This window comes from Dromiciops gliroides, chromosome 5 (genome assembly GCF_019393635.1).
Source record: "Dromiciops gliroides isolate mDroGli1 chromosome 5, mDroGli1.pri, whole genome shotgun sequence".
NCBI lineage: Eukaryota > Metazoa > Chordata > Mammalia > Microbiotheria > Microbiotheriidae > Dromiciops > Dromiciops gliroides.
Window position 1 is genome coordinate 150,116,933 of NC_057865.1, and position 26,574 is coordinate 150,143,506.

General features: G+C 36.2%; 1 protein-coding gene across 6 annotated transcripts in view; it reads left to right on the forward strand.

The window, feature by feature from the left end:
• PHTF2 (putative homeodomain transcription factor 2) overlaps positions 1-26,574 on the forward strand; it is a 164,277-nt gene that overhangs the window by 78,574 nt on the left and 59,129 nt on the right. For 4 of the 6 annotated variants that reach the window (XM_043967329.1, XM_043967328.1, XM_043967325.1 and 1 more), the window contains exons 3-6: positions 13,673-13,729; positions 14,065-14,076; positions 21,271-21,340; positions 23,639-23,797. In XM_043967329.1, coding sequence (XP_043823264.1) covers positions 13,673-13,729; positions 14,065-14,076; positions 21,271-21,340; positions 23,639-23,797 — 298 coding nt within the window. The remainder of the gene's footprint in view (positions 1-13,672; positions 13,730-14,064; positions 14,077-21,270; positions 21,341-23,638; positions 23,798-26,574) is intronic. The other 2 variants (XM_043967330.1, XM_043967327.1) reach the window with 1 other exon arrangement.

Below are 26,574 nucleotides of genomic sequence, written 5' to 3' on the forward strand. Positions count from 1 at the left end.
ATGTATTTGCTTAAGAATGTGCCTGATACTGTTTTTATTGCTTTAACTTTTTTTTTTTTTTTTTTGGCCGGGCAATGGAGGTTAAGTGACTTGCCCAGGGTCACACAGCTAGTAAGTGTCAAGTGTCTGAAGCCGGACTTGAACTCAGGAACTCCTGAATCCAGGGCCGGTGCTTTATCCACTGTGCTACCTAGCTGCCCTGCTTTAACTTTTTAACAGCCATATACTTTAATAAATCCTTAAAAGTCTAAATTCTTCCTGTATTTATCAGTAATCTTAGCCAGTTTCCCCCAAAAAACTGGGGGGCAGGTTAGGACCCACATTTAGATTTTAAACATCATAGGGGCTTTAGTAACTGGGGCTATAGCTGTGGAATTCATCTTCTTTTAGAATTCCTAGTTTTTGGGGACGGCTAGGTGGTGCAGCGGATAAAGCACCAGCCTTGGATTCAGGAGTACCTGAGTTCAAATCCGGCCTCAGACACTTGACACTTACTAGCTGTGTGACCCCGGGCAAGTAACTTAATCCCCATTGCCCTGCCAAAAAAAAAAAAAAAAAGAATTCCTAGTTTTTGTCAAAGCTCAGCTCAAGCCCTACACCCAACATGACACTTCTGCTCTCCTTCATCTTGCTAATACTTCCTCTCAAAAATTATAATTTCTTTATTTTGCATGTGGTTTTTCTCTACTATATATTAAGACAGTTGTCATTTTATGTAAATTTGCATTACGTGAATTCAACTTTACATAAAGAATTCTGAAAGAAATTTGTATTCTTACAACACACCTATGTTACATATATTTAACATTATTATACAATATATACTGTGCTCTCACTTTCTGCTGCTGCTGGCCCTGGGCTTAGCATTCTGTGGCCTCCCATCCCTGCACCAAAAAACCTACCAGTAAAAGCCTAAGAACTGACTCTTGGAATGACCAGTACTTTACCTGCAAGGGGCTTGGCTTGCGACCTCCACTAAGAGAGGCCTTTGCTCTGCTCCACCCGTCAGCCCTCCTGTCCTCCCTCATCTACCTTCTGTGTGTTTTCCATATTGCTCCATACACACCCCCAGTGTCTGTCATCCTCTCTTGTCTGTGGCCGGCCCCCATGTGTCTGCTTCCTGACCTTTCTCTGGTTTTGGTCAGACCCCGTTGTGGCTGGCCCCAGCCTTGTTCCTCGTGGTCTTTTTTCTCTATCCCTGGTCTATGGCAACATGTCCCATGGAGGAGGGAGGCAGTTGCTCCCTTTCTGTCTCTCTTCCTTCCTCCCCCATGTCTGAGAGCAGATTTACATTATATAAAAATTGCTTTATGCAGAGGTCTGTGGAATAGTCCACTTACATAAAATGAGAACTGCCTGTAAACACACACACACACACACACACACACACACTCACTCATAAGATTATAAGCTCTTTGAAGCCAGGAATTGTTTCCTTTTTTTATTTGTTTCCCTAATGCCTAGCATAGTGCCTAGAACATATCAGGTGCTTAATAAATATTTTCTGATTGACTTATTATTCATTTTTCTCTCAACTAAATGGTTTAATATTTCAATACTTTTCTTTCCCCAAGTATGTTAGCAACATGGTGAGCAACTTACCTTGAATTAATAACCCAAATTCCTGATTTTCAAAACTCCAAAGGAGACAAAAGTGAGGCAAAAAGCTCAATTATTCATGAAAACTTGAAATATTTGAACAACCACGTCCATGAGAGTTCAAATGTTTGAAACTCAGGCTTCATGCTTCTTTCCTAGAACTATGAAAAATCAAAACAGGTTTTAGTATTTATTTTTAGGAAATGATATGAGGATTATTGTCTGGTCACAATAATTGTTTTTGTAGTTTTGTCAACAGAGAAATGCCTTGATGCTCGAATTGATGTTACCTTCTATTTTAGACAAGAATAGGTTGTTATTAAGTAAAAAGCTTGCCAGCCTAATCTGTTGGACAAATCTCTAATTTTCACTGTTTACTTGATGCCTTTTAAAGTTGTTTTATGAAATTTACTATTTGTAGCAGCAACCCAACTTGAATTGGAGTTACAGGGTCTTGGAACACTAAAGCTTTGACATAATCTGTGTGGCAGCATGATGCAGTGGTAAGAGTAGAGAATTTAAAATATTAGAACTTCAGCTAGATCTCCTATTTATGAGACGACTACTTCTACTATGAGACCTCGAACAAGGTATTGAACCTAGCTGGGCATTGGTTTCCTCAGGAGGGAATTGTACTAGATAACTTTAGAGTTCCTTTCAGTTATGAATTAATTCAGTCTCCTAATTTTACAAATGAGGAAAAATGGAGCTTGGAGAGCTAAAATAATGAACCACAGTTCACATAGTGGCATAGCTGGGATGAAAACCTCCGTCTTCTAATTCCTAGCCTACCACTCTTTTCTACTGTACCACCAATAATTCAGTTCAACAAACATTTATTAAAGCCTGATATTTGCTCAACCATGGTAGGCACTGGTGATTATACAAAGAGAAATGAAACATCCTTTACTCGAGGAGCATTATACTCAGGTACATTATACTTATGTACAACATGTCTTCAGATAATTAAACTCAAAATTTATACAAAGTAAATTCAAGGGGGCAGCTAGGTGGCACAGTGGATAAAGCACTGGCCCTGGATTCAGGAGGACCTGAATTCAAATGTGACCTCAGACTCTTGACACTTACTAGTTGTGTGACCTTGGGCAAGTCACTTAACCCTCATTGACCCCCCCCCCCAAAAAAAGACAAAGTAAATTAAAAAAATGTTCAGAGGGATCATCTCTAAAAACTGGGGGAGTCAAGTCTAGCCTCTTGATTATAATTACTAGTGAGATTCATATATTTCTATTTGGAGTTTTATCTGGAAAAAATGAGAACTCTCATTTATCTAGCATTTTAAATCGTTATAAAGTTATTAAAGTATTTATAATTATTATATCTAGCACAGAGAAGTTTCCTTACAAAAATGCTGTAAGGTAGTAAATAAGTAGTATTTTTCCAATTTTAAATATGAGGAAACCATATTTAAGAGATTAAGTGATTTTACTTATGCCTAATAAAAGCAGTAAGTATCTAAGGTAGAATTTAAAACCAGAATTCAGTCACTCAACAAGCACTTAGTAAGTAGCTACCATGTGCCAGACCCTGTGATTAATGTTGGCTATAAAAAGAAATGCCACAACATGGTCCTTGCCCTCAAGAAATTAATATTTGAATGGGGAAGATGATATGCAAACAACTATGTACATACATATATGGAAAGAAATCTTAGAAGAGCAGCTATTAGGAGTTGGTGCTAGGGAAAGAATGGGTCAGGAAAATCATCTTTTAGAAGATGGGATTTGGGGCAGCTAGATGGCGCAGTGGTAAAGCACCGGCCCTGGATTCAGGAGTACCTGAGTTCAAATCCAGACTCAGACACTTGACACTTACTAGCTGTGTGACCCTGGGCAAGTCACTTAACCCTCATTGCCCTGCAAAATAAAAAACAAATGTAGAAGGTGGGATTTGAACTGAATCTTGAAAGACAAATCGAAGTCAACCACTTTTCAACAGTTCATCATTTCCTTTTGTAAGCTTTTATGTTATAAATGCGCTTTATAATTTTCTTTTCAAGCCTTTCTAAAAGGTTCTTTGAGTTTCTTCTATAGATCCTTAGCGACCCTAATTTGGGCTCTGAGCTGAGATGGGGAACTAGGGCTTTTTGGATAGCACTATAATGTGAAACTTCGATCCCCTATACTTCTCTTCATCACTTCCCCTACGCACACCCCCAACCCCTCCCTGACCTTTAATTTTCTTTCCTTGAAAAGTAAAAATTTCATCTGGTAGCTAAATTTTATTCTCATATCCAAAACATTTATTAACCCCTATAATAATAGGCCAGTAATAGAGAACAGATTTTTAAAAAAGTTAATACATACTTCAGTAGACTGAAATCAGAATTTGAGGACAGAGAAGACTTCTGTAAAATTCTCCTCTATAGTGCCATGGAGGATAATGCTATTTGAGTGGTTTTTTGTCGTTGCTGATAATGAAGTTTCAAATTAAGCCTAGACTGTAGAGGGTAACTAGAGTGATTAGAAATGAACATGTTAATTCAGCATCTTTATATACAAGAGCACTATGGGTGAACGTAAGTATAAATGTTATCCTTTAATATATAATCCAGTTGTGGAGATGCAATGTATGTAGGTACATATAACTAAACTATGAGTGTATCTCTATTACTGAATGCCTTATTAGACATTTCAAACTGTATGACCTAGAGACATCTTAAACTAAAACTGTCCACAGTTGAACTTTTCTTTTTCCCTCAAACCCCTTTCTCTTCTAAACTTCCCTATTTCTGTAGAAGGTACCACCATTCTTCCATTCTCCCAGGTCTGTAATGTTGTCATTTATCTTCTGTTAATTCTTGCCCCAAATTTTCCATTTCTGCTTCCACAGTATCTTTTACATCTGATCCTAACTCATACAACTACCATTTTTGTTTAGTCCTCCATCCTCTTGCCTCATAACAGGTCTCCTTGCCTCAAGTCTCCACGTCTCTTGGTTTACTTCTTTGTGATAATGATTTTTGAAGGTCTCACTCAGTTAAGTTTATTCTAGTACTTAGATTTTTGTTTTTTGTTTTTTTTAGTGAGGCAGTTGGGGTTGCCCAGGGTCACACAGCTAGTAAATGTTAAGTGTCTGAGGCTGGATTTGAACTCAGGTCCTCCTGAATCCAGGGCTAGTTCTCTATCCACTGCTCCACCTAGCTGCCCCACTCTAGTACTTAGTTTTAATGACTAACATATCTGAAAATAAAAATGCCACGGTTTTGTTGTTCACGTATGCTCACAGGATTGGTATTATTTTCATTCTATGGTTTATATGCAGGAATCTTTAAAAGTCAGTTGTCCTTTTTTAAGTAGAAAATATATGTAAATCCATGTAATTGGACCCAAAAACTGCAATATATTGAAATATACTGAAAGTGAATCAGTTAGACTAGGCACCATTGTTGACCCTTCTATATTATAAGATTCCTATTTCTCAGTCATTTAGCATTGATTACCTCAAGATACCACACAGACCAAGTTTAGGTACTAGTATAAGACCACATTAAATATTACTAAAGCTTAGTTTATTTTTCTTAGATAATATAAGTAGGGATTCTAACCTTTTTCAACTTCTGTGCCCAAAATGTATCTTGTACATCCCACTTTGGAATCTAGAGAACTGATCCTTCTATATTTCCCAGATTGTGTCACCTCTGACATTATGCCTCTTCTGTTGTGTACCTAATCCAGTCCGACTGCACTTCTCATCTTTGCTTTCTTTGGTATGAGTTTTCTTCCCTTGTCTAGTATATTATTATTGTTGAGTCATTTCAGTAGTATCTGACTCATTTGGGGTTTTCTTAGTAAAGATACAAGAGCATTTTTACCTTTTCTTTCTCCAGCTCATTTTATTACAGATGAGGAAACTGAGGCAAACGGGTTAAGTGACTTTCCCAGGGTCACACAACTAATAAGTGTCTGAGGCCAGATTTGAACTCAGGTCTTCATGACTAAGCCCAATGTTTTATCCACTGCACCATCTAGCTGCTTCATATTATCTACCATTTGCGCCCGGGGGGAGGGGTGGGTGGGGAACGGGACACTTAACAATGATGTTAGAGTCCAAATATGGTAGAGAAAATAGTTACTCAGAGAAATCTTCTTAAATCTTTTCCATTTTCTTTGGATTTGTCATCCTTTCAGTTCTATTCTTAAATGCCCATATGATGTTTTGACTTAGTTTTCTTTCCAAGCTTCCTATATACTTATTTTTCCCTCTACTGCTTTTTGCCATTTTATGGGATAATACTGCTCACAATCTAGCATTATTCTTTGTAGTTTCTTCAGTCATGTTTCAGTTCGATACAAGTGTTTAACTTGGCTGGCATATCTCTTCTCCTGGCAGAGATCCTGTTTGCTGACTGAGAAGATTTCTTGTTTCTTCTGGGCTTCTCATGGAGATTTATATATTGGTTGCATTTCTTTAGGAGATTCTTATAATCTTTGTCTGGTTTCTTTATTGATTTTCCATTTTTTTGACATTAGTTTTAAAAATATAGGTCAGGTTCTCATTTTATTTTTTTATCCTAGTTATGTATTAATTTTGATCTTTGGTCTGACAAATTGATGGTTTGTGCAGATATAAACATAGCTAATTCAGAAATGACTCCTGAATCAGTAACCTGTTATTTCCTGTCATAATTCATTTTTTGTTGGTGCTCATTGTGCCCAGTTCTTTTTTATTTTTAAATAGTATTTTATTTTTTCCAGTTGTATCTAAAGACTATTTTTAACATTCATTTGAAAAATTTTTAAGTTCTAAATTTTCTTCCTCCCTCTCTTAGCACCTTCTCCCTAAGAAGGTAAACAGTTTGATATAGGTTATGTATATGTAATCACATAAAACATATTTCCATATTAGTCATGTTGTGAAAGAAGAAACAGGCCAAAAGAAAAAATAAAGTGAAAATAATATGCTTCAATCTGCATTCAGACTCCACCAATTCTTCCTCTGGATGTGGATAGCATTTTCTATCATGAGTCCTTTGGAATTGTCTTGGATCATTGTATTGCTGAGAAGAGCCAAGTCATTCATAGTTGATTGTTGTACAGTGTTGCTGATACTATGTACAGTGTTTTCCTGATTCTGCTCACTTCACTTTGTATCAATTCATATAAGCCTTTTCAGGTTTTTCTGAAATCAGCCTGTTTGTTATTTCTTATAGTACAGTAGTATTCTATCACATTCACATATTATAACTTGTTCAGCCATTCCCCAGTTGATGAGCATCCCCTCTATTTCTAATTCTTTGCCACCACAAAAAAACCAAAAAACCCTGCTATAAATATTTCTGTACATGTAGGTCCTTTTCCCTTTTTTAATGGTCTCTTTGGGACATAGACCTAGTAGTAGTATTGTTGGATCATAGGTTATGCACAGTTTTATAGTATGCTTCAGTCTATATTCAGACAGCATCAGTTCTTTCTCTGGAGGCAGATAGTATGCTTTATCATTAGTCCTGGGATTGTCTTGGATTGTTGGGTTACTGAGAATAGCTAAGTCATTCGCAGTTCTTTAACATAAAGTATTACTGTTACTACGTATGATGTTCTCCTGGTTTGGCTCACTTTACTTTGCATCAGTTCATGTAAGTCTTTTGCTTTTGCTTTGTCTTAGATAGTGATTGCTACCCCCGCTGTGTGAGAAAATATTAATGCCATATATTTGTGAAGCTTCTGTACCATTTTCAAAACTTTGGCCTCACTTGTTTCTTATTTTGACTATATGTATATATGTATGTGTGTGTGTGTGTGTGTGTGTGTGTGTGTGTATACATACATACACACACTCACCTATCTATCTATCTATCTTTTTTTTTTTTTTTTTGCAGGGCAATGAGGGTTAAGTGACTTGCTGAGGGTCACACAGCTAGCAAGTGTCAAGTATCTGAGGCCAGATTTGAACTTCCTTAGTATGCACTGTATCTGTTGTTCTGCCCTGAGGTATGAGCGACATAGCTACAAGTCAACACTTGTTCCTGCTTCTTGCCCAGTATCAGGTCTCTCTGTGCTGCATCAGAGATCTCTTCTTGCCCTGGACACAGACAGCCCTAGGCCCAAAACTATAAGGCTTTGCCCAAACTCTCCTAGCTATACCCTATCTCCAGTGTCCAAAGATCTCTGTTGGTCTCCCTTTGCCTGGGCTGGAAAAATAACTGACTTTGATTTTTTCCTTGGGTTTCCCAATTGGAATTGTGACTTCCAACATCACTACTGCTTCCTTCCCAAGGTTCAGTCATTTCTAATTGCTAATCTTGTTCTCAGTCTTTTTCCTTCTTGGCCTTTCATTCCCCCTTCAAAGATGTTGATATCTCCTGGACATTTTCTTAACAATGAACTCTCGTCTCTCATTTCCTTCCTTTCTGACTAGTTCTTTGTATTTTGGGGGCATTATCCAGGCCCTTATTATTAATTGTGGGTATCTCCCAAGACTAACCTTGGCCAGTTTTTATTTCTAAACTCTTGGCATTTAATCAGTTTTCATGTGTTCAGTTATTATCTCTGTGCAGATGGCTCCTGAATCTGTATATCCATTCTCAATTCTTTTCCATAGCTCTAGCCCAAATCACCAACTACCTATTGGACATCATCTGGATGTCTACTAGTCAACTCACAGTAAACACATCTAGGATATAGCTTTTCCCCTTCAACTAACTCTCCCTTCCAAAGTTCCCTGCTTTTATTGAGGGCACCCCACCATCCTTTTCTTTTCCCAAGTTTACAACTTTTCATATCTTCTCTCTCCCCCTCTGCACAATTCCTCCCCCCCATCACCAAAGCTGGTTAGTTTTGCTTCAGTAACATCTCTCTCATCCTTTCCCTTCTTTTCAGTAATGGAGTCACCACCCTGTTTCAGAGTCTCATCATGCCTGGACTACTGCAGTAATAGGCTTTCAGTTTCTCCTCTTTCCATTCCTCATTACATGCCAAAATAAGCTTCCTACATCCAGATCTGTTGATGTCACTCCCCCCATAATAAAATATAAACTTTTTAGTATAATGTTTAATGCCACCCTATCTTTCCATTATGCCTATAAAGGGATGTTCTTCCTTCTTTTGTCTTAGAATCCTTAACTTCATTCAAGACTACTTGGTTGGAAATCTTTACATTGCCCTAATGTTTGGTGCGTTCTCCCTGCTTGACTTACATTGTATTTATTTATCTTTCTCACCTCTGACACATAACGGCTGTATGGACTATGGGAAAGGTGCTTAGCACTCTGAATGCTCTAGGCCAGGGCTCCTTAAACTTTTTGCACTTGAAAAACCCCTTTTAGTTTGAGAAATTTTATCAAAGGATTTGACAGAGGTTTTTTTGTTCAGTTCTTATGGAAAAGATTCCTTTCATAGTAGAATATAAATTCTTTGAAGGCAATGGCTTTTATTTTTGTTTTTGTAGGTGCATTGCATAGATAGTGGGCATTTACTAGTGATGGAATTTCATTAAAATTCAGTGGATTTAGGACTGATTTGAGTGACCAGATCCAAAGAATAATCATTGAGCTCTATGTAACTTGGGAAGGAAATCTCTAATGGAGTTCCCCAAGGTTTTGTGTTTGGACTTGTGCAGCATGTGTATCAAATTGGAAAGTACACAGCTATAAGGGATAGTCAGGATAATATGTTACATGACAGAGACACATAGAAAAACTTATTAATAGCTTAGGCCAAATCTAATAGGATCACATTCAATGGGGATAAGTGTTAAGGCAATAAAAAATCATTATCCCTAGTATAAAATAGGAGAGGGTTGGAAAAAATATATACTTCATCTTAAAATAATTTGGGGGTTCTAGTGAACTGTAAGCTCAACTTGAGTCATTCATCAAGCATCTTTTAAAAGCCTTACTCTATGCCATGCATTTTGCCAAGCACTGAAGATACAAAGAAAGGCAAAAACCTTCTTTGCTGTCATGGAACTCAACCAACATGCAGATAACAATGTATACACCGGGTAGGTATATGCAGGGTAAATGGAAGGTAATCTTAGAGAGGAAATGGGCCTGGGAAAGACCTGCAGAAGGTGAAATTTGAGTGGAATTTTGAAGGAAGCCCAAGGAGCTAGCAATTGCAAGTGAGGAAGAGCATTCCAGGCTTGGTGTTGGTGATAGGGGAAGAAGGGGAGGGAAAAGCAACCAGGGCAAATGCACTCTATGGGAGATAGAAGGTTGTGTGTAGGAATAGGAAGTGGGTCAGTATAGCTGAGCTGTAGATTACCAGGTTGTGTAGGGCTTTAAATGTCAAACAGAAGATTTTATATTTGGTCCTGGAAGTAATAGGAAGTCATTGAAGTTTATTGAGTTGGGGGGTGGCACAGAAGAGTTGATGACATGATTAGGAAAATCACTTTGCCAGCTAAGTGCAGGATGGATTAAAGTAGTGAGAAACTTGAGACAAGGATACAATCAGAAAACTATTGCAGAAATTCAAGTGAGATGATGAGGAACTGAACTAGAGTGGTGATTTTTTGACTAAAGAGAAGACAATATATATGAGAGATGTCATAAAGGTAAAACAGACAAGGTTTGATGACAGATTGGATAGGTTCAGTGAAGGAGAGTGAGAAGTAATGCATAATGGCAAGGTTATGAGCCTGGTTTACTAGGAGGATGGCAGTGCCTTTAACTTGTGAGATTTAAAATTGGATACAAGAGCATTAAATTCCCCCTTTAACTTTTCCCTTATATATCTCCCAGACCACTAAGCAAAAGAAGCCTCTGAGCTTTAATCAGTGAGGGATTAGTTTTTATTGTTTAGACTTAATTAGATAACAAACAGGTGATACCGATTAGGGAAATAGGAAAGTAGAAATACAAATGAATAATCTTACATCTAAGCTTAGTCTATATTCTTTTATAAAACAAACTGAATCCCCAAACTGCCTGCCAGGCCGAGAACCAGAGCTGATCACCAAAAGCGTGCACCGTCACCGCTGAACTGAGAAGCCAGATTATGCGAGACAGAGAGCGAACTTCTGTTCCCACTCTCAGTTTTAAATTGGTGTCCCGGAAGTATGGCATGCTTGGCCACGCTCTCTGGGCAGCAGCAGGCGCATGGCCAGCCGTTTGTCACGGTCTCCTCCCCAGAAGGGGCAGTCCTTCAAAAGCTGCTTCAGTAGCATGCACTCAACTCTCAAATGATTAAGCTAAAACTTCCGTTTTGTTTTGTTTTTTTTTACCACAAACTATAATAGAGAAATTGGAAAGAGGGAAACGTTGCAAGGGTATGATAATAAGTTATGTTTTGGACTTTTAAATGGTTTATGAGATATTGAATTTGAGATTTACAGTAGACAATTCTGATTGGTGACTGGAGGTCAGGAGAGATTAAGTCTGGATAATGATGGATGTGAGAATCTTTTGCATAGAGATGAAAAACCTATGAGAATTAATGAAATCATCAAGTGAGGTAATATGAAGAAGAAAAGAGAGCCCAGGCCAGAGCCTTGAGAAACACTCACTGTTAAGACCTGGCTGAAGATCCAACAAAGGAAACTGAGGAGTGGTCAGATAGGTAGGAGGAGAGCCAGAAAGGTTCAGTGGTCACAAAAACCTAGAGAGGATAAAGCATACAAAAGATGTTGATTACCATCAAAGAGAGGTTCAGAAGGACTGGTGTAAGAACGGATCATTGGTTATGTTGGAAAGAAGACTTTCAGTTCAGTGATTAAATCAGAAGCTATTTACTTTTCATTATGTGAAGCACTAGTTTTGTGGTACTTTGCCCTAGATTATTGTTTTCAGTGTTAGGTGCCACGTTTTAGGAAGGACAGATTGTTCAGAGGAGGACAATAAAGGACCTTGAGGTTATTCACTAAGATTGGTTCTTTAAGGAATTGGGGATGGTGAGTCTGAAGAAGAGAAGACTTTTGATGGCAACATAATGGGTCTTTTGTTCACCAAGGTTCTGTTCTAGGTCCTCTTTTCTTCTTTTCTTCTACCCTTTGCTCATTAACCTCATCAGCTCTCATGGATTTAAGTGTATATGATTTCTGCAGATTTTATGTGTGTAATATACATATGCATACACTTACATAAATAAGTAAAAATATTATTCCAACCCCAATAACTATCCTGAACTTCATTTCTGAATCACCATTTTAAAAAATTAATTTTGTTTTTTTTTTTTTGGCAGGGGGCAATGAGGGTTAAATAACTTGCCCAGGGTCACACAGCTAGTAAAGTGTCAAGTGTCTGAAGCCAGATTTTAACTCAGGTCCTCCTGAATCCAGCACCGGTGCCTTATCCACTTTGCCACCTAGCTGCCTCCCTGAATCACCATTTGACTATTGGACATTTCAGCCTGCTATCCCAGGGACATCTTAAGTTCAGCATTTCCAAAACTGAATTTATTAACTTTCCCCCAAAATGATTTTCTCTTCCAACATCCGTACTATTACTCAAATATCTCAGATTTGTAACCTTTTCACTGGTTGGCTCATATGCCTAGAATGCATTTTCTTCTCACCCCTACTTCAAAAAATCCTTCTCTTCCTTAAGTCAAGGACCAGCTTCTTCATGAAGCCTTTCCTGATCCTCCCAATTGTTAATGCCCTCCCTCCCAAATTACCTTGTATTAACTACTTTGTATATATTTATGTACGATTATAATTGTCTCCCCCATTAGAATGAAAGCTTCTTGTAAGGAAGAATTGTTTCATTCTTTGTACTTATCTCTCCTATGCCCTGTACTGTGCTGAACATATTGGTGCTTAATGATTTCTTTTTAATTGATTGACTAAAATCTTACAAGGGTTGTCACGTGAAGGAAGTATTAGACTTATTCTGTTTGGTCCCACAAGGGCAGAAGTAGGAACAGTAGCTGGAATTTTCAGTCTTTTTTAGACTTGATAACAGTGAAGATTTCTTAACAATTAGAGCTGTCCAAAAATAGAACGGGCTGCCTCAAAAGGTAGTCATTTAAACAAAGGCTGCATAGGGAGTGTTAAGGATAGAGAGAATATTTTTTCTTGTTCACATCTGGCTTCATGTAAAAAGTCTTCAGATGTCCCTTCCAGCCTTTAGGTTTTGTGCTCACCTGGCTGCAGTACTCCAGGATTTCTCTGAGTTCTCTACCATGCCCCCAGTTTAGGAACCTTCCCCCACACCCCTTTTCTGCCTTTTGTGGATTTGTCTTCCCCTACTGGCTTGTAACCTCCTAGATAGCAGGATCTCGATCTATCTTCCCCCCCCCCCCCCCCACCCCCCCCACCCCCCCCCCCCCCCCCCCCCCCCCGTTGCTGAGGGTGTTGTGGAATTACTTAGCGCTAGAGCTCTTCAGCTGCAGACTAGAGGACCACTTTTCAGGGATGTGCAGATACTTCCTTCTCAGGAGGAACAGACTAGAGGAATTCAAAGGCCTTTTCCAGCTGTAGGATCCTTTCAAATTCTGTTTTTACTCCTATCACTAATGACAAATCAAACACAATGCATTCATGTTTATAGAGTCAGCTGGCTGGCCCAGGGGATTGAGTATTGAATTTAAAAGTCAAGAAGTTTCAATTTTAAGAGTTAGAATCATGTCTCCTTGGCACGTCACTTAATCTCACTCAGCCACAGTTTTCTTTAAAGTGGGGAGAATAATAGTACTTAACTTCACAGGACTAATATGAAGATCAAATGAGATAACATCTAAAGCACTAGTAAATTCTAAGTTATTAAAATGTACATCATTATCTTGTTTTTATACCTCTTGTGGTTGCTGTGCTTTGTATGAATGCTATTTTTTATCATCATGGAAGTTTCCCCCCCATTACTCTAGAATTGATCTCATAGTTATATTTTTATAAGAGATTTTCTAGAAGGGCTTATAAACTTACAGCTAATGAATCTAAATAAGTCTTTCAGAACTTTTAGATCAGTTATCATATTTGGGGTTAGAAGAACAGTTTGAATAGGCATGGATAAATGCAACACAGGCTTTTGTTAATAAGAAAATTATGGAGTGGGGGCTGGGCTTCTAATAAACTGAACTGGTGCTTAGTATCTAAAGGATTCATTAATTCACTTTAATTTTTTCAGCATCAAGTCATATTAATGACTTAATATGTTGTATTCTCTTTCTAGATTGGAGCATATGATCAACAAATATGGGAAAAATCTGTAGAACAAAGAGAAATCAAGGTAACAAAGTTGTTTTTTATATTTTGAAGTACAATTTCTATAAATTTAATGATGTTACAATTTCAGTTTCTTTTTAAAAAATCCTATGGAGGATAAATAAATGAATATTTAACATTCTAGTATAAATTTAAAGGTAAGATCATCTTTGGTAGCATTCTCACATGTCTCTACCTTTGATCTTTTGAATTTTGCTTTCTAGCATATTTCTGTTCTTTTATTTCCCTTTATGAATTTTAATGGTTATCTTTTATCAGCTTTTTCCCCCCTTTGACTTGTCGCCTTATACTTCTAGTTTATTTTTTTCTCCCCTTTGATGCTGTCATTGCTCTGTACAGTTGATTAGACTGGTAAGTATTTCAGGGTTTTTTCCCTCTAAGTGATCTTGTGCAAAGTATGTTTTCCATAATTGAAATCTTGCATTTTGATACTACTAACAGAATGTTATTGATTCTAAAACAGTTTTGGAAAAGCTGACCAATCATTTTAAAGTTGAGTTTTTAGAAATTAGCTAAAAACCTCTTCTGTTACAGCTTGCTTCTCTTCGCATAATTGTCAACTTTAGTAAATACTTACATTCATAGATTGCTGTTTGCAAATCTTTGATAAAATAGAAAATATTTTATTAACAATATGCACTGATTCTGAATAGTAAAAAATTTATTTTCTTGGATATTACTAATGAATTTGGTGATATGCATGAGCCAAGCCATTGTTAAAAAAAACCGAAAACTTCATATGAGTTGATTGAGCTTATCAGTTTGGCTTGAAACTAGATAAAAGGTTGCATATTAGAAATTTTGACATTAGATTAAAAGCAAACTTATAGTCATTTAAACATCTGGCAGAATTTATTTAATAAAAACTGCATGGTTGCACAAAATAGCACTAAATTCTTCATTTTTAGAAGTGTTGATTTTAATTTGTGGGGGTATAAAAAATGACAAATTTGTAAAGAAATAACATTTCATAAACCTAACAAGTGTTTTTGGAGGGACCCAGCTCAAACTACTCTACTTTATAATTTCTCAGAATTAGGAAACACTTTATTACTGAAATAGAGGGGAGGGTAAAATTAGTCCATATTACGCTATTTTATAATTTCTTAGAATTAGGAAACATTTTATTGCTAAAATAGAGGGGAGGGTAAAATGGGATTATGTCTGTAAATTGCTTTTATGGGAGCTTATAGGCTAAACCAAACCAAAGCAAATTGAACAATGGGTCTGGAAAACTAATTATTGACTGACTCAAAGTTTTCTCTTTAAAGCTCTGAGAACAGTAAGTCAAGAGGCATGTAAGACTTAAGACCACTTCTTTTATGATCAGCAAAGTCACTTAATTATAATTTAGAACAGCTTGAAACCTGCTACAAAGAAATTATTTGGAGGAAAAATTTTATGTATAGTTAAGGATTTTTTTTTAAATTTGGGAGTTCCAAGGCAAGTAAGTCCATTAATAAATTGATATGTAAATGGTGATAGTTTTAAAGGAGTGAGAAATGTATGTAGAAAGGTGAAAAATAGACCAAATATAAATATTTGGTAGTTTAACTTAAGTTATATAATTAATATTTTTTTAGATTTTTGTAATCTTTTTTTTAAAAAAAAGTGTTGATTTGTAGAAACTAGTTGACCTACTTTTAAACAAGCTCTTCAGGGATTTTTTTATTTTTTGGACACCCACCAAAATTGCAATATTTTAAAAAAGTTGTCTTGAATAATCATGAAAAAAGATTGAACAGGATTTCCTGTATCTTAAACTACTAGTTATGATTTTAAAGGAAAACCTAAACAAATTTAATGCATAGGAAATCCAGATCAGTGAACCAAAACATACTTTCTAAATTTAAAAGCTATTTTAACTTAACTCTTTTAATTTGGTGCTTTTATGTTTAGCATGTACTGGGGTCTTTCTATGTCTATCTACATGCATATGTACTATGTATTATTAATTAAAGTTATAGTATCTTCTGTAAAAAATAGCAGTATTAAAGTTATGGATATTCAAGGAAGACTAAACTCCTTTATTGTAAATTGATAATTTATGTTTTATTTTCTATATAAATTAATAGTTCCTGAATATTTCCTTCTCCATTCCTGTTATAACTGACTTTACTTTCATTTTCATTTATTTATCATGAAGAGTTTCTGAGCTCTCATTAGTAGATATTACTCAAACATTGTTGATTTATCTAATATTGGCCATCCATATGAACTAGATTTTTTCCAACTTAAATTAGTCAATTCATCAAACACTTATGGTGGGGGAAAACCTATGAAAATGCCCAGAGCCAAGAGATAGAGGCCATCAAGATGCCATGGTGCCAAGTCCAAAGTCAGGAAGATTCATCTAGCTGTGGGATCCTGGGCAAGTACACTTAACTGTGTACCTCAGTTTCCTCATCTGTAAAATGGGCTGGAGAAGGAAATGGCACACCACTCCAATATCTCTGCCAAGAAAACCCAAATGGGGTCATGAAGAGTTGGACACAATTGAAAAATGACTAAACAAGAAAAGAGATGGACTGTCTTTTTTGTGTGAAGCAGCAAGATGGGCAGAATTGCTGGATTAGGGAGTAAGGTGTAGAAAGAGTAGAAAGTAGAGAGGAGGAAGGGAGACTAGGTTATGAAGTAATTAGAATGCTAAACACAGGATCTTGTATTTGATCCTGCAGGCCATACATAGGGAGCCACTGGAGCTTATTGAATGGGGCAGGGGGCAGAGAGCATTGTGGTCAGACCTGTATTTGAGGAAAATCATGGATTGGAGGAGGGAGAAACTTAAGGCAGTCAGATATACCATCAGTCCATTAGAGTAGTCATGTGTACTGATTGACTCTATCTATTTCAATTGAAAGTAGATTTTATGTTCTCATTTTATAAAGTTTACCAGTTATTCAGAATATGGATGACCCATAAATTAATTTTTTAAAAAAATCTCTTAAAACCTCTTATAATGTTCTATTAGACTGACTTGGAAGTGATGGAAGAGCACTGGACATGGAATCAAGAAGACCTGCTATCCAGCCTCATAGGATTTTATTGCTTCTGTGACTCTGGGCAAATCATTTAATCACTGCTTCAGTTTCCTTAACTATAAAATGGGGATGACAATAGTACCTATTTGCCACAGTTGTTGGGAAAATCAAATGAGATATTATTTGTAAAGTGCTTATCACGGTGCCTGGTACAGAGTAGATGCTTAATAAATACTTCTTTCCTTCCTGTTCACTACCTCTTGCCCTTCAAGAAAAAAGGTACCTGGATGTGTGAAGTAATTTTAGGATCAAAGTGGGAAGGCAAAGGGAATTTTGGAGTAGAACAGAGGACATTAACGCCAATTTTCATACTAAAATATTGCCACACATAGTAAGCTTTTTATATTGTTTTCAATCATTCCTGACTCTTTGTAACCTTTGTGGGGTTTTCTTGGCAAAGATAATGGTATGGTTTGCTATTTCCTTATCCAATGGATTAAGACAAACAGAAGTTTAAGTGCCTTGCTCAGTCACACAGCTAGTGAGTATCCAAAGTCAAAATTGAACCCAGGTCTTCCTGACTCCAGGCTGAATGCTTTATCCATTTAGCTGCCTAACATTTTATATATAGACATAACTTCATGTCATATAAATTAAAGGTGAACATCATGTCATATAATTTAGAGGGGAATTGGCATCAACATTTATGTCATACTTCTCTAAATCACATTTTGGAAAGACTTCAAAATTTAAAAAATCCACTCATCATTGAAATAATTTTAATTTTGTTAAAATAACTACAGCTTTAGAAATCACATTTCTAGAATGTACAAGTTAAATTCAGCAAGAATTGTTCAAGCACCTACTTTGTGCAAGGTTACTGTGCTAATGCTGGGGATATAAAATGAAAAATGAAAAAGTCCCTACCTTTACGTTGTTTACATTCTATTTAGCAATGATTACAGCCCTTAAAAAAAAACATTTCCACTTAAAGAAACAGCATATTTTTGATCACAGAATGTAGAGCTGGAGAGGAACCCAAGATCACCTAATCCAACTTCCTCATTTTATTAATGAGGAACCCGAGACTTACAAAGGTTAAGTAACTTGCCTAAATTCTCAAAGGTAGCAAGCATCAGAATTTAGTTTTTGTTTTCGGTGAGGCAGTTGGGGTTAAGTGACTTGCACACAGCTAGGAAGTGTTAAGTTTCTGAGGTCGGATTTGAACTCAGGTCCTCCTGAATCCAGGGCTGGTGCTCTATCCACTGCACCACCTAGCTGCCCCATAGAATTTAGTTTTAATGGAGGTCTGACACCTCCAAATTCAGTGCTATTTTTGCTATACCATACTGTCTTGTGTGTGTGTGTGTGTGTGTGTGTATGTGTATGTGTGTGTGATATACCTATATACACACACATTTTTCAACTGAGAAAGATATTTCTATCTTGAAATATACTTTGTAGAGTGGATTACAGGGCAGAATAAAAATGGCTCCACCCATTTACTGAAGTAATCTGACTCCTTTCCTTGCTCCTTCAGCATCATTGCCTTCAGCAAGTTGTTCATCTGTTAGTCATAGTTATGTCAAGAGTCAGGGCTGGAATTTGAAGCTAGGCCCAAAGGACTATAAAACCATGCACACCCTTTGACCCAGCAATACCAATACTAGGTCTGTATTCCAAAGATATTTTTTAAAGCAGGGGGAGGACAGGGGAGGATCTATATGTACAAAAATATTATAGCACCTCTTTTTCTGGTGTCAAAGAATTGCAAATTGAGGGGATACCCATCAGTTGAGAAATAGCTAAACAACTTGTGGTGTAAGATTGTGATGGAATACTTTTTTGCTTTAAGAAACGATGAGCAGGGGGGCAGCTAGGTGGCGCAGTGGATAAAGCACTGGCCCTGGATTCAGGAGTACCTGAGTTCAAATCCGACCTCAGACACTTGACACTTACTAGCTGTGTGACCCTGGGCAAGTCACTTAACCCCCACTGCCCTGCAAAAAAAAGAAAAAAGAAAAAAAAGAAACGATGAGCAGGTGGATTTCAGAAAAACCTGGAAAGACATACATGAGCTAATGCAAAGTGAAGTGAGCAGAACCCAAGATAACATTGTATATGGTTATATTGTACAGTGATCAATTGTGAATGACTTAGCTATTCTCAGCAATACAGTGATCCAAGATAATTCAGAAGGACTCATAATGGAAAATGCTATCCACCTTCAGAGAAAGAACTGAAGTCAGAATGCAGATTGAAGCATACTTTAAAAAATTTCTTCTGTTTTTTTTTTTTTGGTCTGTGTTTTTCTTTTACAACATGACTAATGTGGAAGTATTTTTTGCATGACTGCACATATATAACCTATATCGAATTACTTATCTTTTTAATGGAGGGTGGGGAGGGAGAGATGGCAAAAATCTGGAACTTAAAATTTTAAAAAACGAGTATTAAAATTATCTCTACATGTAATTAGAAAAAATAAAATTTAATTAAAAACAAACAAAAAAGAGTGAGGGCTGTTCTGCCTATGGCCTTTAACATCCAAAGGGGATCTCCTATAATAGTCTTTCTCACCTCACAGGTCAGTCAATTAATAACTAGCTTTTATTAAGTGCTTACTATGCACACTATACTAAGCACTGGCAAAAAAAAAAAAGGCAAAAAACAATTCCTGCTCAATAAGATATGTATATATATATATATATATATATACACACACACACATATAAATATATAAGATATACATATATATGTATATAATATATCATATACATATATGTGATAAATTAGGGACAGCCTCAGAGGGAAGGCAATATGATTAAAGGAGGACTGGAAAATGTTTTTGCAGAAGGTCTGCCAAAGTAATCTTCTTGACATCAAGACACCCCTCTCTTCAGGAACCTTTAGTGCAGGGGTTCTTTACCTGGTGTCCATGAATTTGTTTTAAAAAATACTTTGGCATCTGTATTTCGATGTAATTGGTTCCTTAATAATACTATACATTTTATTTCATGCATTTAAAAACATTCTGAGAAGCAAGTCAGTAGGATCAGCCATGCCGCCAAAGGCATGCATGACATACACATAAAAAGTTAAGACCCCAACAAGTTCCTTGTTGACTTTAGGATGAAATTGAGTCTAATCCAACAAACAATTAATAAACACTCCGTGCAGTGGATCCTGAGAATAAATAGACGAACAAAAAGGAAATCAGCCCCTCCCATAAAAGATGTTAGATTGTATTGGGGATATACAATATACAAACAGGGAAGTGTGTGCATAATAATTTGAGCAGGAAGGAGAGAACACTAAGAATTAAAGAGGACAAGGATGGGCTTCTTGTAGATGCCACATTAACAGAACCTTGAAGGAAGCTAAGGGTTCTAAAAGATGACAGTGAAGAAAGAACGTATTTCGGGCACGGAGGGGACAGTCTGTTTATAGACAACCAGACAAGGAGATGGAATGCAAATTTTGGGAAACCACAAGTAGGTCAGCTGAGCTGGGATATCCACAACAAATCTGGAAAGCCAGATGGAAGCTAGATTGTAAAAGCAGCCAAGTGGCACAGTGGACCTGGAATCAGGGATACTTGAGTTCAAATCCAGCCATAGATACTTTCTAGCTGTATGACCTTGGGTAAATCACTTAAGCTGCCTAACTCAATTTCTTCAATTTTAAAATGAGGATAATAAGGCTTACCTCTTCGGGGTTGTTGGAGGGTCAAATGAGACACTCTTTGTAAAACACTTATTACATACAATTACATATAATATACATAAGTGCTGTATAAATGTTAGCTATTATTATAATTATTACCAAGTCAATAAGTTTGTATTGTATCTTAGAAGTAATAGCATCAGTCACTGGAAGTTCCTGAGGGAAGGGAGTGACATGGCCTGACTTGTACATGAGGAAGATTACTTTGGCAGGTATTTGGAAAGTGACATTAGACATTGGAAAGGAAGTTTGAAGTCCAAAATTGGAAGAGTTTAGAAAGGAAGTGATAAGGGCTTCTTTCAGCCACATTCATAGATTTATTTCACTGATTTGGCTCCAGCCAAATTATCCTTCATGCTGTTCCCTGAATTTATAATCCATCTCCACACCTGTTCATAGTCTGTCTTCCCATTTCTAGAATGTATTCCTCACCTCCACTTCTTAGCATTCGTAGCTTCCTTCAAGGCTCATGTGACATGTCATCTCCTATAGGAAACATTTCTTGATACTCCTTGTTATTAAGGCTCTTCTCTCTGAAATTGTCTTGTATTTATTTATCTGATTACATGTACCTCCCACAATAGACAGACTTCTTGAGGCCTTTTTTTCAATTTGTGTTTTGTATCCCAAGTGTATGGTGTCTTGCACATAGAATTGAGTAGTAAAATTCTTTAAAATCTCTTTCATTCCATTTTAAGCAGAAATGCCAGGTATGCTCTGTATTGGGTTTCTGTAGATTAGGTCATTAAAGTTTAAGGGAAAAATTATGTTGGATTTTAACTTTTTCATATTTCTTATATTTTTCATGTTTTTATGTTTCTTATAATATATGTTGTAGGGGTTAAGGAATAAACCAAAGAAAACAGCACATGTGAAGCCTGACCTCATAGATGTTGACCTTGTAAGAGGTGAGTATTGCATATGAACTCTAGATTGATTATAGCATTTGATTCATATAGAATAACTTTAAATATAAAATTAGAATCTAAGAATGGGACCAGTTTTTTCTGCCCCTGATTTAAAGAGGATTACTTTTACAGCTATAGTGTAAGTGAAGACTAGATTTCCTGATAGTGAAATGTCCTTATGAATGTATCAAGAAAATGATTTGAGGACCAGCTGGGTGGTACCGTGGATAAAGTACTGGCCTTGGATTCAGGAGGACCTGAGTTCAAATTCGGCCTCAGACACTTGATAGTTACCAGCTGTGTGACTTTGGGTAAGTCACTTAACCCTCATTGCCCAGCCCCTAAAAAAAGAAAAGAAAAGAAAGTGATTTGTGGTCCAGAACAATCAATCTCTAAATATTTGTCACTACATTCAAGGTCCTTTTTAGAAAGGCCTTGTGAGCAATAAAAATAAGGTAGATGCATCTCTGCTCATAAGAATCTTATAATCTGGTTAGGAAAATGAAACAAAAACATGTGAAATGTTAACAATGTAGAGCAACACCTGACATATAGAATGTGAATGTTTTAGGAATTTGAGGAAGAGAAAGATACTTTTGGGCTAGAGTGGTCAGAGAAGACTTCAAAGAGGAATTGGGATATGAGGTAGACTTTGACAAGTAGGATTTTACAAAGAGAGGGAGAATGGCATTCTAAGTGACAGGAAATGACAAAGATTTGAAAATGGGAATCAACAAAATATGATTGAAAGGAAAGTGAGTATATTACCCTGAAATAAATTCATATGTAACATGCCAAGATTCTTGCAAGTTTTTAAGTCTTTCCCTGCCTCTTAAAGTAAATTGAATTCTAGGTTCAGGGATTAAGCTCTGATAGATTTAACCAAATTGGAAAGGCTCAGGGATGGACTGTTATCTCTGTGATCTGATCCTAGATAAATGCAGAGAGGACCATCACTAGGGTGGCTTTAGAGTGATGAATTTTTCAGCCATGAGGATTCTCAAAGACCATCCACTAAGCATTTGTTGGTGGAGGGATTTGCCACAAAGACGAAGTCACATTGCTGTTCTACTGACAGGCTTCTACCACCTTAGCTGATTTTTCTCTTGTTTTTATACTTAGTTTGACTAAAAATTGTACTTTTCCTCCATTATTTTCTCTTTTGGTTTATTGTCTCTTCCTCTTAATCCCCGATGTCATCTTGTTTTAAAACTTGTATTATTTACTAGGACAGTAAACCCTCTGAGAATACTCAGTTTTATTTTGTATATTTTCCCTTAATCTTGCTGCTTCATGGCTTTCTACATATGGTTTATTAGGTGTAGATAATAAATTTAAAGGAAGAAATTCAGAGAGCAGTTATAGAAAGTATGACAAATTTAGGAAAGAAGAGAATTTAGAAGTAGAGTAACACAGGTATAGAAAGTAAAGGGATTAAAATACACATGCTTACACACACATAAAGGATAGAAAAGGAGAATAAATAAAAGCATTTAAATGCATGTTAAGATTGTTCCAAGATGGGGGCAGCTAGGTGGCACAGTGGATAGAGCACTGGCCCTGGAGTCAGGAGTACCTGAGTTCGGATCCGGCCTCAGACACTTAACACTTACTAGCTGTGTGACCCTGGGCAAGTCACTTAACCCCAATTGCCTCACTAAAAAAAAAAAAAAAAAAAAAAGATTGTTCCAAGAGATAGTAAGTACAATGCATAAATTCCAAATCCAATTTTGCTGAACAGAACACAATAGTATTTATTTGTTTATATAAAGAATTCAAGTGGTATTATCTCAGAAGGCTGGGAAATTTGTAGACTTTCATATTTTAAAGTGTAGGGGGAAATTTCTGTACTTATTTCATTTAAAGATTACTCACATTAAAATTCATATGGTCATTTGATTAAATGTGTAGTAGTTAAAATACATGTGGAGATCCATGCTTCATTGGTGTGGATATTTTTGTCATTGATTTTAATCACACTCTCTCCAAGTATAAGAATGCTTCAGCCATTGATATAACAAAAGTATTTACACGACCCGGGGTATACAGGTATATAGAATAGGTCTACATAACCTTTTATTCTTGCCAAATTTTTTGTGACCCCTACATTCAGTTATATGACCCCATATGGGGTCGTGACCCACAGTTTAAGAAGCTTTGGTCTAAACCATGAAAAGACATCTGAATAGTATTTTAGTAAGGGGAAATGTTTGGAAGGGGAAAAATCCTCTAAAACTTGAATTGCATTTTATAGATGAAATGAATAGATATGTTTACTTTGACTTTTTATCTCTCTAGGATCTGCATTTGCTAAGGCAAAACCTGAGAGTCCTTGGACTTCCCTAACAAGAAAGGGAATTGTTCGAGTTGTGTTTTTCCCCTTTTTCTTCAGGTGGTGGTTACAAGTAACTTCAAAGGTCATCTTTTTCTGGTTACTTGTTCTTTACCTCCTTCAAGGTATGAACAAATGATAAGAATCTTTTAATTTTAAACATGTTTTTCAGGATGTTTTAAATGATTAAATCTTTGTTTTATGCATATTAATATTAAAACATTTTTTATTTAGTCCAGCTACAAAACCAACTTAATGCTGTTTTGAAAAGCAAGACAATTGTTTTAAAGTTACAATTTAATGAAATATTGAATAGATGAATAGATGAGAGAAAATAGAAATTAGAAGAAATTGGGAGTAAAGTGGAAAGAAGGCCTCTTTAGGGTAGTGCTCCATAACAATAATCTACTTTGATAGAATTTAGAACATATTTATCTCATTGAAGTAAATTCTTGTTACCTTAGAGATTATTTATTGTCTTCTCTGTACATTGTATATTATTCCACACATAGAGCATTGTCTTGAGCTGTTGGTCCTATGATCATTTGGTTCCTCAATTTAAACTTCTGGAACTAGAGGGTAACTGTAGAGGCCTTCAGAACTTCTTCAATTATGAAACATGTTTATGTTAGGAATATTTGACTGTTTTACTTATCCTTACTAGTATTTAACATATTTTACTCAAATTTTATGAGTAAATAAATTTTATTTCTACTTCTGAGTTTGTCCATAAACATGTTGTAATAAAATTTTGAAGATTGAGTGATTATTAAATTATCACTCAGCAGATTTGACTATAAACTTGCCATGCTATTTAGTTTCATCCTGGCACCTAGTATTTTTTATTATAATCTCACCAATAGAATATTTATTTTCTCTGTTCTTCTGGTTCATATACTTTGGTTTTATTACTATAATAAAATGAATTGCAAGAAGTAGGAATTGACTTAGGACTTCTGAACCATCACTGTTCCTCTTTCAGTTGGGATCTGTTCCTCAATCTCTGACCATATGTATTTTGTTTCTTTGAAGCTTCAAGGTGCCTTTTATTATGTTAATTTTTAGATCAGCCTGAACTTTGCCATAGCCACATGTTGCCTTTTCACTCCCCCCCAACTTTATATATACTTTATATTATATAATGTATAATGCATATTTTATAAAATATATCACACACATAATATACTATATAAATAAATATATTGATATATGTACATATATGTGTGTATATACACATACACACACACATACATTTTTTCTGAAAGGCTGAAAAAGCGATATGTTTTATGTTTATTGGCTGGTTTCTAGAGCCAAAGTTAATTGTTTGAACCCTAATTTAAATGATGTGGCAGTGCAACTTGAAGGAAAACATACTTTTTAAAAAAGAAAAGCCATATTTTTGTTCATACTAGGATTTCCAGCTCTCAAGGGTAGTAGCCCTTTGGTAGGTATGTAATAGCTTTACAGCATTCTTAATTCTTCCTCATTATTGTCAGGAAATATTTCTTGAGTATATACATATATATATACACACACGCATGCATATATATACATATATATGTGTGTATATATACACACACATATATGTATATACATATATATATATATATGGCAAACACTTTGTGTTATAAGGAACATTTATTCTAACATGGGCATGTAGAACAAAAATATTATGCTTGATTACTATTATTATGACCTTTGAATACCAAAGTGCAATGCATTTTATTTTCCTCAAAGAATTGTGGAATTTTAGAATCTCAAGGAATGTCAAAGATTATCTAGCCACAATCATTTTTTTTAAACTTGAAAAAATTTTTTTTTGTGGGGCAGTGTTAAGTGACTTGCCCAGGGTCACACAGCTAGTAAGTGTCAAGTGTCTGAGACTGGATTTGAACTCAGGTCCTCCTGAATCCAGGGCCAGTGCTTTATCCATAGTGCCACCTAGCTGCCCCCTATCATTTTTTTAAAAAAGATGAAATAATGGGACCAGAAAGATACAGAAACTTTCCAGCTGTATAACCTTGTTAGTAGAAGAGCCTAGTTTAAAACAGTATCCTTACTGTATTCTTTTTAGTATATCACAGCTATTTCAAATTGTAGCTAAAATTAGTCTTAAACAAGGCGGTAGTTATCTAAAAAGCCTCTTAGGTGTTTGCTTATAGAGTTCACTACCATCAAAGCTCCAAAGAAATTCTCTAGACATTGTACCATGCCTCAGTTGGAATTTAATAAAAGCAGGGTTGTGCTACCTGTCCATAAATGGGTCGGTGGATTGCCTCATTTTATGCCAAAGACTCCAAGGAAAAGCACAGCCCCCTCATGTGGGTATTGGGGAGCAAAGAACAAAAACAGAACAGGGTAGGTGACCCCATGGGATCAAGGGCATCATGACTGGTTATAGAGCTGAGGCTTAGCGAACAACAGGATTGGTTGGAGGTGTTAGCAATGGTCCCACTTCTCTCATGAAACTAAGAAGTACCCGTTATTTGAGATAAGATGAGCTCTTTTTTGAAAGCAAATCAGACATCCTTGAAGGATAGTTCTGTGATGTAAAGATAACAGGTCCAACTCCCTTGTTTTCGCACACATTCCCCAAGTTCAGTTAAATTCCTTGAGGCAAGAAGAGCTGGATTTTTAAACTTAAGTATCATGGGACAGTTGAACTCCAAACTAGATTTAGAGACAAAGAACTATGACTTAAGCAGTTACAGGACAAAATCTGTTAATTTGTAAAAAGGATCAATAAGAAAATGACTTAATCTTCTCAAATGACAGTGGGTTTTTTTGTTCATTTGTTTTTCAAGGCAATGAGGGTTAAGTGACTTGCTGAGGGTCACATAGCTAGTCAAGTGTCTGAAGTCACATTTGAACTCAGGTCCTCCTGAATCAAGGGCTGGTGCTT